The sequence below is a fragment of the Chelonia mydas genome, chromosome 7 (assembly GCF_015237465.2).
Source record: "Chelonia mydas isolate rCheMyd1 chromosome 7, rCheMyd1.pri.v2, whole genome shotgun sequence".
Lineage (NCBI taxonomy): Eukaryota > Metazoa > Chordata > Testudines > Cheloniidae > Chelonia > Chelonia mydas.
The window spans coordinates 82,955,067-82,968,437 of record NC_057853.1 but is presented as its reverse complement, the minus strand read 5'-3'; the positions used below and the strand labels follow the sequence as shown (position 1 = coordinate 82,968,437).

Here is a 13,371-nt window from a genome sequence, read left to right as displayed (position 1 = left end):
GTTTGGCCAGAACTGAACACAGTATTTAAGGTGTGGCCCATACAATGGGATTCTTGTACTCTCAGCATTTCTCTCTGTCTTTTTCTTGATTCAGCCTGTTACATCTTGCTTGCCATTTTGACCACCACCTCACCTAGAGCAGATGATTTCGTTAAGCTCTCAAAAATTGTGCATCGGTCTTTTTCTGAAGATAATATTTTTTTTGTCTGAAAGTTTGAGTTTGAATAAAGTCCCTTTAGCCATGTGAGTTTGGAGAGGGTGAACGCAGATTTTCCATGTTAAAAAATTCTCACCATACTTGTTCAAAGAGAAGGCTACATTTTTAAGAACTTGACTTGGGTTGGTTTGAAAAAAAAGAAAAATGGTATTTTAAGAAACTTATGCTCCTTTGAAAATTCCAGAGTAAGCAGGCTCTATAGAAAATATACATTCTGTTTCTAAGGACAATTGGCTGAATGTCAGAAAAAATATTCAAACAAATTAGTCACTTAAAATTGCTGGGTTTTTTAGCAAACAATTTAATTGATAAGTAGTATTTCACCGGTTATTGAGCTGGTTGAATATCATTAAAAATTATTTGTTGAAAACTGACAAAATTGCCAAATAACATATTCACCAAATAGTACTCAATCCAGTCTCTCAGTAAACATACACATAACATGGCACATACTGTGTGTGCGCACGCATCTCAGAAGGTCCACGCTATTGAGCTCGAGTCAGAGGCAGCTACCAGAGTTGGCCATTGCACCCTGAGGGCGCATAAATAGGAATGATTGAAAGTCAGGTGTAGTCATTTGATTGACTGGTGCCTATTTGTACCATTATTGAACTCTCCTTAAGGAATGATTAGGAATCAGCTGTTTGGGAGACTGCTGCATACTTGCTAGCTATATGCCCCCCTTGTTGTCCTCCTGAAGTGTATTTGTGTTGTTTGTACCAGTCAAAGCCCCAATAGCTCCTGTCCTGCTCCCCATCTTCCATTATTTGATTTCTCTTTAATGGCCTGGGGATTGTATTGCAGTAATGCTAGTGTGCCCAGCAGTATGGTCATAACTGGCTGTATCTGACCCAGCACAGCCCAATAAGACAACATGGTCTCTTGTCGTTCCTCCCTCCTCTCCTCTTCCCTAGTCTCTTCTGGGCTCCATGTGGCTCAGTCTTTGAGCTGCCTCCTTCAGACTATTTCAGGGAGGCTTCTTTTTTCCCTGTCCCAAATCCCTGTTTAACAGTGGCGGCTGCTAGGATACCAACCACGGAGCACCTAAAGGTGTATTACACCGTTGGCCCTTGCCCCAAATATGTAGCTTCTATGACTCTCTCAGTCTGCATTTCCAGAAGGTCCCTGGAAGGGCCCTGTTTATTTACCTCCTTAAGATCCCTATTTACAAACATGACTCTCATGGCCGGAACCCCAATCCATTGTCTCTGTAGAAGCCTAGAAGTCATGTCTTGTCCAGTTCCGTGTTTGCCCAGTTGACTACCTTACTTGTGACGGACCATTACTATGGGAACACTGGAACATAGCTGTTGGTCTTGGAAACTCCTTGTAGCATGAGGTAAACACACAGACAGAGAGCACAAGTGTAAAGAATTATACAACGATTTAATTGAACTCCTTTTTTCTTAACAACTGCCTTTACTGCAGGCATTCAGTCCTATCAGGGTGGCCATGGAGTCAACTACTAATGTCTTCCGGACCTTCATTTGGGAGGAGTCCTCAGGAAACTGTTCACTTTTGCGTTATTTTATCATCCTTGGCCAGCTGTACAAAGTGCCGATCCACTCATCCATTGTTTATGAATTAGATTCAGTTCTACTCACATCCTTCCCACTCCACCTTGTTCCAGAGTAATTAATATTGGTTGTTCCACCACTACTGGGTTTCTGGGGAACAAATGGCCTGGAAGATACATAGTAGAGAGAAGTCACTGCAGTCACAAGCTTCCTGGAAAAACAGCAGCATAGTGTCAATGTTCAAAATAGGGATTTCAGCCAGGGGAGGGAGTCAGTCAGGCTGAAACAGTCGTTAGAGCACAGCGCCGCTCCTGTTAAGGTCAGCTGCATTGATTTATTTGCTAGCACTGATCATTGATTGATTTTAGTGGGAACAAATTTGGGCCAAAATGACTAAACATGGAAGCTACAGTAACTTAGAGATCACAGTAATAAATCTGGCACTGAGAGTTTTGACAGTGTGTCTGTGCACATTTCCGGACTTTTCAGTGCCACTGCAGCAAGCTCATGTGCTTTAAAATGCCAACTTTTCAGGATAGACCAAGAATCAGTTTCCAGAGCGTAGGAATGAGATGGGCAGCGGCATGGAAAGCAGACATAGGGACAGGCTCCCAGAGTTCAGGGGGGTTCTTAGCTGACTGCTTGCCCATGCACAGAGACCTTCCCTGTGCCCATCCTCTGGAATGCAGACTCTTCTGTGCTGACAGATCACTGTGAGGCAAGCAGCATCAGGCTATGACGTTATGCCAAGGGTGTTGAACCCAGACTTTCATATGTTTGAGTTCCTTTGTCACATGTGAATGGGATTGATTCTGATGGGTTCAGATTTCCACCTGAACTATTCTTACAGTTCTAATTATCCTCTCCTCTATCCTAATTATCCCAGAGAACATGGGTGTTTGTGAGAATATGGTCACCAAACTCCCATCTCCTGCTGATTAGTAGCAGCTCAGCTCCATAAATAATTCATTTAGACTTCCTTTAATATCTTTACTATCCAAAAATGCCTGGTGACAAAGTGGCACAGCATGATCTGGCCCCACTTTTACTAAACCTCTGTAGAACTTATAAGCCTTTCCTTCATTAGCTGCCTTTCCCTGGATCCCAAAAAGGGTCTTTTAAAAGCCATATATTTCAGAGTTCATTCGAGAAGGTGGCAAAGCTTGAATTTGAATTTGGCAGAAATGAAGTATGAAACCACCCCTCCCCACAAGATTGAAAAATGGGACATGGCTACGCCATGCACAGCTGACCCACTGCACATGACTTGATCGAAGGATAGTGTACTGGGTAGATGCATATCCTTCCCTGCTCTCTGATTCTATCTCAGTTCCTTGTGAACATTTGTCCATGTCCTATCAGCCACATAATTCTCATTTTTGTAATCTCTGGTCTGGAGAGCACCGGGATGTGTATAGTAGAGATCTGCAGGTCAGGATGGAAGTGCAGCATTCACACAGCTATAGGAGAGTTCAGGGGTGTTGCAGATTAGCACAGAAGTGCATTGACAAGGCTGCTTGTGTAACCTTGCACATTAGTACACATTATGCTTACCTCTCATCCATTCCCTTTCATTAGCCCCCAAATTCACCCTCTAAAGGAACTGCTGTCCTGGCTGGGGTGCTTTTTCCATGGCCTATTTTATATCGAATTTCTTCAGAGCAATGAGAACCATCAGCTGCATTGGGTGCTCATGGCCCGTGGCGCAGAAGGTGGCAGCCACCAATATTGACATAGAATCTGTACATTCGTCTGCTGCCTGTAGGAGGAGATGGGGTTAAATTGAACAGTGGTGCCATTCTGCACATGCAGTCTGGTTAGTCAAGATGCATTACCATTATGGAATGGAAAATATTAGGAATGTTTGGGTATGTAAGTGTAATATTAGCCTGTTCTTGGCACAGGCAACCAAGATGACCTCACTAGAAACCATGTCCATGTCCCAGTGGGTACTCACCAGTTGAGGTATTTGGTCAACTCCTTGGCTTAGGTTTCTTTCTTGGTAGTGTTTGTTTTCCCCTCTTGTCACCTACCTGACACGTTGCCCTCTTAGTTTTGCCTGCTGTGGCGCTGCTCCAGATACTATCACTCACTGCTGAATAACTAGTGCAAATTAAATCAACTTGTGAGAGGGACGGGGGAGAACTTCCCGCACATCCTTGATCAGTTCTCTCCATTTGCTCATTGCCCCAAAAGAGCCTGAAATGCCAGGGAGCATTCCAGGGTCAGAGGGATTTTTTTTTTATTTAGTGCTGATGAAAGTTGCCACAGAGACTATCCCTTGTATATCCATTGCGCTGACAGCTGCAGCGTACAGGCTGCTCCACACCACCCATCTCCTTGACCTGGAAAACTGTGAAGGTAGATTGGCTTCCAGGCTGATTAAGTTTTTGTCTGATGAGATTGTCAGTTGGTGTCCACCTCTCTATTATAAACTGGGCTGAGACTGCCAGTCCGTTTCACATAGGCCAGTGGTTCTCAACCAGGACTACACATACTCCTGGGGGTATGCAGAGGTCCTCCAGGGGGTATATCAACTCATCTAGATATTTGCCTAGTTTTACAGTAGGCTACATAAAATGCACTAGTGAAGTCAGTACAAACTAAATGATTTGTTTATACTGCTCTATATACTATACACCGAAATGTAAGTACAATATTTATATTCCAATTGATTTATTTTATAATTATATGGTAAAAATGAGAAAGTACGCCATTTTTCAGTAACAGTGTGCTGTGACCCTTTTGTATTTTTATGTCTGATTTTGTAAGCAAGTCGTTTTTAAGTGAGGTGAAACTTGGGGGTACGCAAGACAAATCAGACTCCTGAAAGGGGTACAGTAGTTTGCAAAGGTTGAGAGCCACTGACATAGGCTATCAAACAGCCATCAGATGATTACAGTTTTCGGGACTGTGGATTGGACCAGAGTCGAAACAGCAATCTCAGGGTAAAAGACTCTGTAACCCATGAGCAATCCCTTCTGCCACCTAGTGCAACAAGCTTCTGAGGAAAATTACAGGGGAAACTACTATGAGATTAATCTGAGAAGGAGCTGGCAAGTCAGATGTGCAGTCAGAGATGCGAATAGGTGCAGAAAGGGGCGAGGAGGCTGTCAAATATGTTTTCAATCCATCTGAACAGGTGGCCATTGGATTATAGCAGTTGCTGGTGCATTTGTTTAAGATATCGACAATGTTTGCTGTTCCCTTAGTGTGAGAATGAGCCAGGAATGAATGCAACACAGTTATTGCAGGTGGCAAGGCAAGGTTCAAACAGTGTGTAATTCTAATACCCTCCAGGCCCGTTTCCCTCCGTGAGATATGAGCCGGTAGAACATCTGATAGGCTTCATTTATATTCCCAGGCAGCTGTGGATTCCGTGTCCCTCAGCAGGGAGCTGGGCATGAAATACATTTGGAATGGCTCTAGCTTGTGGTTTTTCCCTTCTCATGAACCACCCACCTCCTTTCTCTTGCTTTGTCTTCTGTCTTGCTCCAGGTTATGCTCCCGTCACTGGTATGTGCCACCCTCTACGCAGTTGTACTCTCAACCACGAAGATGGATTCTCCTCAGCATTCGTGGTTGCCCACGAGACCGGCCATGTGTAAGTCATTGGAGGAGACAGTTGGACATTTTATCTTTTTTTTTCTTCATCGTTGCATGATAGTTCAGCAGGGTGTTTAGTCCCCCAGGCTCAGCATTGCTGTATGCAGTGGACTTGCTGACGTATGAGAAGTTGTGATGTGATGAAATAATGGCCCTCCAAGTTACTGACATGGCTGCTAAAACGGGCAAATACAGTAGTGAATAAATCTCTTTGTAGTATAGTAAGTCTAGTGAGGAACTCAAAGGCAATCTCTGCCTTAGAGTTTACAGTCTACATATCTGCACATCTTAGAATTTGTCACTTTGGTACCGGAATGAATCTGGAAATTGAATGTCTTTGGATGTTGTGTTTTGTTTCTAAACGTGAATTGTAGGTGGAGGTGCTGTAAAGTGGGCAGAAACATAAAATTTCACCTACTACTCATGTATAGATATAAACTATAACCTCCAAAGTCCTTTAATTACCAGACACATTCTGGTATGTACAAGTGCCCCCAGGTTGTCTGCCTGCTTCTCCTGTGAGTACAACAGCCTCTCAGTCGAGAACAGAGTGATTCAAGGGGCTGTAAGAGGGAATAATGGGATGGAATCAAGAATAGCAATATTTGGTGTATACAGAAAGAAATATTTCCAAAAGTGAGAAACAGTAGGCTCTGAACAAAGTGATAGAAAGCCCTATTGCTTGAATAATTTCAAACTAGACTGGACAAACATTCTGAAAATAATATTGTAGTGAGCGATCTTGATATGAATAAACCTCTTCCATCTCGTTTCCGTTATTCTGTTCTCCTCAGCAATGCTAATGGGAGTATGTATATGTATTCAGTGGCAAAAAAAACCCAACCTACATTAATGCAGAGTTAAGGTTGCTTGGTGGTATGTCATCTTGCAGAATGCTAACTTGAGCAAAACTCAAAACTTCTGAAAACCAGGAAATGCAGAGTTAAGGTTGCCTATGCAACCTTAACTCTGCCGTCTTTCAGCAATGCGCCAGTGTGCCCTGTTAACACACATATCTTTATTTTATCAACCCCAGAAATGTACAATCTCTTCACCTCCTTTTATATATCCATTCAGTGTCTCTCATGGGATTCCATCTAGCACTATTAGAGAATAAAATTTAAAAAAAAACAAAGAATATCCGTGCCACTTACCCTCTGTTCCCCTGGACATGGCAGTAGCCAATGGGAATTGTTTACATACACTCCAGCTGCAGTCAATGTGTTAAGTTTCATGGACAATCTTAACTTTGCATTTTCTGGTTTTCAAACATTTGAGTTTTTCTCAAGTCAGCATTCTGAAGTTCCTCTAAAGAAAAAATGCCCAAACTGAAGCCCACAGGCCAAATGTGACCAATAAAATTCTGCAACAAGGTTTTTCCCTTGCCCACGTTTAGAATTGGTGTGCAGCAGGCAGACAGTACATGTTCCATCAAAAAAGGCTCCTTATTTAACTCAGAAGGGACTGTTAGGATCAAAATGGAGCTTTATCTGCTAGGACCTGTAGTGTCTGCAATCCTTGAATTTCTAGTACATCACTACTCAGGATCTCAGCTGTGAAAAATTTAGAAGCCTCTTCTGTAAGTTCCTGTCTTGGACAAAGACTTTTCTTATGCCCCTGAGTTGAGCCTGAGCCATATCCTAGAGGCCGGCTCTTAGTTCTAATAGCCATAGCTGGTAAGTTCAGTTCCTTGCATTTTATTCCTGCTCTGTCTCTGTGCAGACCAGCACTCTTACTGGAGCAGGAATCGCATGGAATGCTGGAAAAGTCGCAACTATTGGTTCAACCAGTGGAAGAGATGCAGTGAATATGCCTCCTTCCTCATCCAGTTAAATAGAGGCTTTTACAGGAAATGTTCTTATCCAAAATGCTACTGATAACTGTCTATCTGGCATGTCCCTTTGGAACACAACTCACCAGCTTTTTTAACAGGTTAGGTATGGAACATGATGGCCAGGGGAACCGGTGTGCAGATGAGACCAGCATGGGGAGCATTATGGCACCACTAGTGCAAGCTGCATTCCACCGTTACCATTGGTCCCGATGCAGCAAGCAGGAGTTGAACCGATACATACAGTAGGTCAATTTCAACAACTATGATTTAGACTAGCTAGTCTATGTTTTTATTGTACAAATGAATGATTGCATGCATTTGTATGAACTAGCGTAGACATGGAAGAATGAGAGTGGAAGCATTCTTATTGCAAAGATACATTTGAATAAGGAAAGCAAAACCAAAAAGAATCTTGTGCAGGAGACACAATATAAACTTTCTCTTAGGGCCTTAACTCTGGTCTCTGAACCCCGACCTTGAAAGACAGTGCTTACTTTAGCTTCCCTGTTAATTCTCCCCTTCTTTTAGTGATATAATGAATTGCATTTATTTTGCATTTATTGATCTGTTAATTTTGTGCTATGGACTGATGATCATTGCTGAATAGGCTCAGAACATACCATACTCAATACATGAAAAAACGTACTGGAGGGAGAGCCCCTGGGTCTCTCCAAAGATCATGTTCATATCTTCATTGAAAAATGTTTATGTGAAAGTGACTTTTGCTGAACTGACACTTCTGATCACCTGGGATAGGTCTAGCCATTCAGCAACACAGTAGAAAAATATGTGACCTCCTCCTGTGACTTGCCTTAACAAATCAGGTTCTTACTCAACGGACTGTGCAAATAGTAGCCTGAAAAAGATGCAGATATCGCTGAAGCTGAGGTTCACAAAAAGTTATATACACACACACACAGTCTCTCTCACACACACACTCTCACACAAAATTCAAGTGAATCATTGCTATTTTGAGGACACATCAAAGCTGATGTTAAGTAATTTTGCACCTTGAGTTGAGCAGTTCACATGTTTCTACCTGCAATGCCCCTGCCTAGCCTTTAGACTGGCCAGTGTTTTGCATCTTGCAGAAAGTGTAACACCCCAGTAAGTTGGGCATTTGTTTGAAGTAAAATTTAAAAAGAATTACAGGAGGGACAGCTTTATAACCAGCTGAATCTAGCCAGGATTTGGTTTCATTTCAACCTTTTTATTTTGGGAAGGAGAAGTAGCAATAAATCCTGGACTGGAATCTTCTGACCACCTTGCATGTGTTGTGACTACAGCACCTATTGCTAATGTAGAGTTTTTCCTTGACGGTGACAGTTAGGCACCTGGTAGTGAACTTGCCGGTTCTTCACCCGAAGGGAGGAGTTGTCAGCGAGTGATGATGGACACCGCCAGAGCTGTTGTAGCAGAGACAATTTTTTTCTCGGAGGGTGCTGCTCCCAGCCTGTGAAATGGCTTTGGTGGAGGCCATGCATCATCCTCTCCTAGCTCATGGAAAAATGCACATGGTGGTGGTGGCTATTGTAAGGGTTGTGGGGGAGGGTCAAGAAAATAAAGATGTCTTAATACGGGAGGTCAGGGGAATAGATAGGTAAAATCACAAAACAATAAAGAAGAAAGGTGTGGGGAAAGAGTAGATTTTGCAACATTCAATGCAACTTTGTCTTGGCCTGATGTCATTGCAGTTCCTATGACTGCCTGCTAGACGATCCCTTTGAGCATGAATGGCCCAAGTTACCAGAGCTCCCGGGAATCAATTACTCTATGGATGAACAGTGCCGCTTTGACTTCGGTGTGGGTTACAAAACATGCACAGCTGTGAGTATTGCTCCTATTAATAGGGTCTGGATTTTTTCCCATTCTCTGGCTGTAGAATGAAAGGAAGTCCCACTCAGTGACAGAGTGCACTAAGGAGGCAGTGGGGGTGGGGGTGTTGCATAGCGGTTCTGTGGGCCAAGTGTGAAGTAGCCCTGGGTTTGGTAGCATCTTGCGATGTCTCTGGTCATTGTCTGGCGTGGTTTATTAGGCTTATTTAGCCTCCAAGAGGATTAGGGTGGAGGGACTGGCTCCAGTCTTTTCTGTTCCCTCCTGTTCACCAGATTGGATCAGAAGTGAGAGCACCCTGGAGGATGATTGCATCTTCTGTTGGCCCGATGGAAGAGCTGCAACAAATTTCTGGACTGGGGATTAGAAAAGCGACTTCAAAACGAAGGAGCTAGGATTGTCTACATTCAGACTGTAGGAGAGGGAAGGGGTCCAAGTGGGTTGAAAACAGTTGTTTGAAACAAGAGGCACTCTCAGCTTCACTTCAAAACTAATTTCATGAAGTTGCTTCTGCCTCCCTGGGGTCTGAATCTCTGCAATGGGAAAGGTTCAGAGTTCTTGACTCTCCCTGCTCTCTCTCTTACATGCTCATAATTTCAGGGTTGAGAGTGGATGAGGCGGTTAGACTATCTACCCATTACAATAACAGAAGGGCTCTTGTTTGCTTCACAGTTCAGAACCTTTGACCCTTGCAAGCAGCTGTGGTGCAGCCATCCAGATAACCCTTACTTCTGCAAAACGAAGAAAGGGCCCCCCTTGGATGGGACCGAATGTTCATCAGGCAAGGTACCTGCGGCAGTGGGCAGGATACAGACTGGATTCACTATTACTGGGAAATAGACAGGACCCTCATCATAATGGTACATTCAAAAATGTACATGCACATACATGCTGAGGCATGCGAATACACTGATACAGGCACTGATATTTATTTATGCGTGCACAGACTGACTCATGCAGATCCAGGCACGTGTACACACTGAACGTACACTGTACTCCGTAAGAAAAGTGTTTGTAAGTCATATTTAAATTACAGGCCTGGGGAAAAGAGGAACTATAGTCTCATGCGTCTTGAAAAGCACATCTCTTTTTACATCTGCTCTGTACCATATGTTTTATTCAGAAAGATTGGAAGGGCCCATTCCTTTAGAGACAACAGTGCGCCTTTGAGAGAAGTGTCCATGCTAAGCATTACTTTATAATTACTCACTCATAATCATTTCCACTTATGTGGCTTTCAACATTTTCCTCACTTAAAGGAGTACAGTTATTGTTGTTTTTTTCCCTAATTATCCAGTACATCTATGTTCAGACAAGGGCTTTTCTTCCTTACAGACCATCTGCTCCTGCTACTCTGTTCTAAAGTGAAGCCATACTGCTTGCTAACTTTGTGATGTTATAGTTAATGCCATGGTAACAGACTGTGATGTCATAAATTCAGGATTATAACTTCATCACAGGATCTGTCTACTTCAGGGTTTCCTATAATGTTCGTTACCACAGTATGCAAGTGCCAATGAGTCAGAAAAGCAACTGGAGCGTTGGACTCGATTTTTATTCAGACATGAAGTCCCAGAGGCAATGACAGCAGAAAACTTTGCATTTTGAAGAAGCTGCCCCCAAAATAAACTTATTTGAAGGGGAAATCTGGATATAAAATGCTTAGATGTTGTGGCATGAAACTTCCTATTCCATATCATGCCAACATTTGAGAATGAAATCTTGTCATAGTGGATGGACATGTTTAAAATAATGAACAATTTCTAATAACTTTAAAATAAGTCACAGTGATCTCACACAAGATGTTGCCTTATTGAACAGCTTGTCCTTAAATGAGCCCTGTCTAGAACTTCTAAAATTAGGTTGTAAATGTGTGTGTGCACATTACATATAATGGTGGTGAAAGGTGCTGAGATTGAACATCTGGAGACTGAAATCTGTGGTTTATCCACACAGCAGGCATAGCATGGGCAGCAGTGGCATCATCCTGCCAGTGTTTCTCAACCCTGATCACGAGCTGTCACTTCTAGAGGTGAAAGATAGTTCAGTCTGCAGCCCTGTTCATTTCCCTTCCTCTCTCCTGTGGCTGCCAAAAAGGGGCTAGTTAATGCCAGTTGTGGTGGTGGTTTGGGGCTATGAATTCTTGTCCACTGGGATCTGGACTGAGAAGACCAACCCATTTCAAAAAAGGACCTTGTAGAGACAGCTCCATATCTCTGCCTGGGTTGGATTTGAATTGGCTGACTAGATGTGAAAGCCTATGCAGTGTATCAAATTATTTGTTGTTATTACAGTAGCACCTACTGATCAGGGACCCATTGTGCGAGGCGCTGTACAGACACAGACTAAGAGATAGTCCCTGAGGAACTTAACAGTCTAAATAGAGAGGAAAGAAAAAGGATTGCAGAGGAAACTGAGATGAAGTGACTCACCTAAGGTCATACAACTGTTTAGTGGCAGAGCTAGGAATATAGCCAAATCTGCTAAAATGCTTATTTGTTTTATTATCCATATTTTATTGCCTCCTAATATTCCTTTTCCTAGTGGTTGGGACCTTTTCAGTTTGGCAAATATTTTTGGACATGATTTGTCAAGAAGCAAGCCAACTTTTTTAGAAGTTACCAAATGTCTTCGAGATAAGGCAAGTCATAGAATCATAGAAGATTAGGATTGGAAGAGACCTCAGGAGGTCATCTAGTCCAACCCCCTGCTCAAAGCAGGACCAATCTCAATTAAATCATTCCAGCCAGTCATTTTCTATTCAAAATAACGTTTTCCCCTTAAAGGATCAGATCCTGAAATTTATACTCAGTTTTTACTGTAGCAAAATTCCCACTGATTTCAACAAGAGTTTTGCCTGCAGAAGGGCCAAGGAAACGCTTTGGCTGAATATTCTTATTTGATATCCTATAGAACTCAAATGTAAAAATCCAGAAAATGTAGAAAGCTGCTGAATATTGAATGCAAACAGACTTATCCTGCCTCATATGCAGACTGCAGCGCTAATGATAGGGGTTATTGACATCATCAATGCAGTGCATGTTGGAGTGTCTGAACAGACAGAAAGTTAACGGGTTGAGGGAAAGACAAGCTACGAACCCAAAAAAACAGTTTACATAAAAAAGGATCTTAAAGGGCATCTCTTGCAGATGAATCATCTAATGATGTGTGTTTGTGCATTCAACAGCTTCTAGCAAGGTTTGTGCATTCACAGGTAACAAACTTGAACTTGTCCTCATGCACTTTCTGCCTCTGTCTCTACAGCAATGGGGCAAACATACGATATTGTCAAGAATAAACAGTGGCCATTGTGTTTTTCAGTTTCTCAGATATGAAGAGATGATTTAAAACAAAAACAAAACAAAAAAAACCCAAAACAAACCAGGTGCAAGACCCTCAGCTAGTATAAAGCATTATATTGACTTCAGTTGAATTATGCTGTTTTACTCCAGCTGAGGATCTGGCCCTATATATTTACTAACTAGAGGATATTCTTCATCAGTTTGTAACAGTTCTAAGGAAAGTCAAATTTTGAGCCTCAACTGCTTGACAATGTTCCTCTGAAGCAGTATAGACTATTAGTCCTGGCCGCAGAGTAATTCTATGCTCTTGTGGCAAAGCCACTGGATTTGGATTGCTTCACTGTCTGTTTAAATGCGAAGCTGAGGGACACGTGCCATTCACGCTGTGGGATCCATGGGATACACCCTGCGGTCCGCAATAATTAGATGCAGTGTATCAAGCCCCAAACCAAAGTCAACCAAAACTATGGCTCAGGTCCTGGAGTGCCGTGCTGCTACTTCCCTATTGTAATCTGGGCACGTAGCTAGCAGAACCAGCCACAGGGTGCCAGCATAATGGGTGTGGCTGAGAGAAAGGAGGCATGGCTAGGACATCTCTATATTCCTCCAGTGCCTCTGGTGCTGTATGTGCCCCTTAGAACCATTGGCAACTGTTGACTTAGAGCAGCCTTCACACCCCTTTCTGAACTGAGCTGCGTGCTCTCTGGCTGTAGCTGAGGTTCTGGAGCCAGGCAATTTTCGTGGAGACAAATCTCTGGTTTATGGGAGATTTTGTTATAACTTTTGTTACTGAATTTTGTGTTTGTGAAAGTGAGAAGTTTGTTGCACATGGTGAGAACCAAGCATAATAGAGGCAAATGCTGTGCAAGCTCTGCCAATGCACCTCAGTTCTGATCTGTGATGTCCTTTGATATATTGGTCCTGGGACTCAGAGAACTGTACCTGTGCAGTGAACCCTGCCAACCCATTCCTAGCCTTCTGAGCAGAAGTTTTACCTAATGTGATGTGAACAAATGGGAACTAGGATGAAACCACCAAACCCAGCTCACCTTCACTGGTGAC

General features: G+C 42.8%; 1 protein-coding gene across 1 annotated transcript in view; it reads left to right on the top strand.

The window, feature by feature from the left end:
- ADAMTS14 (ADAM metallopeptidase with thrombospondin type 1 motif 14) overlaps positions 1-13,371 on the top strand; it is a 106,453-nt gene that overhangs the window by 67,365 nt on the left and 25,717 nt on the right. Inside the window, exons 7-10 of the mRNA XM_027834889.3 lie at positions 5,233-5,338; positions 7,273-7,416; positions 8,869-9,001; positions 9,680-9,793. Coding sequence (XP_027690690.2) covers positions 5,233-5,338; positions 7,273-7,416; positions 8,869-9,001; positions 9,680-9,793 — 497 coding nt within the window. The remainder of the gene's footprint in view (positions 1-5,232; positions 5,339-7,272; positions 7,417-8,868; positions 9,002-9,679; positions 9,794-13,371) is intronic.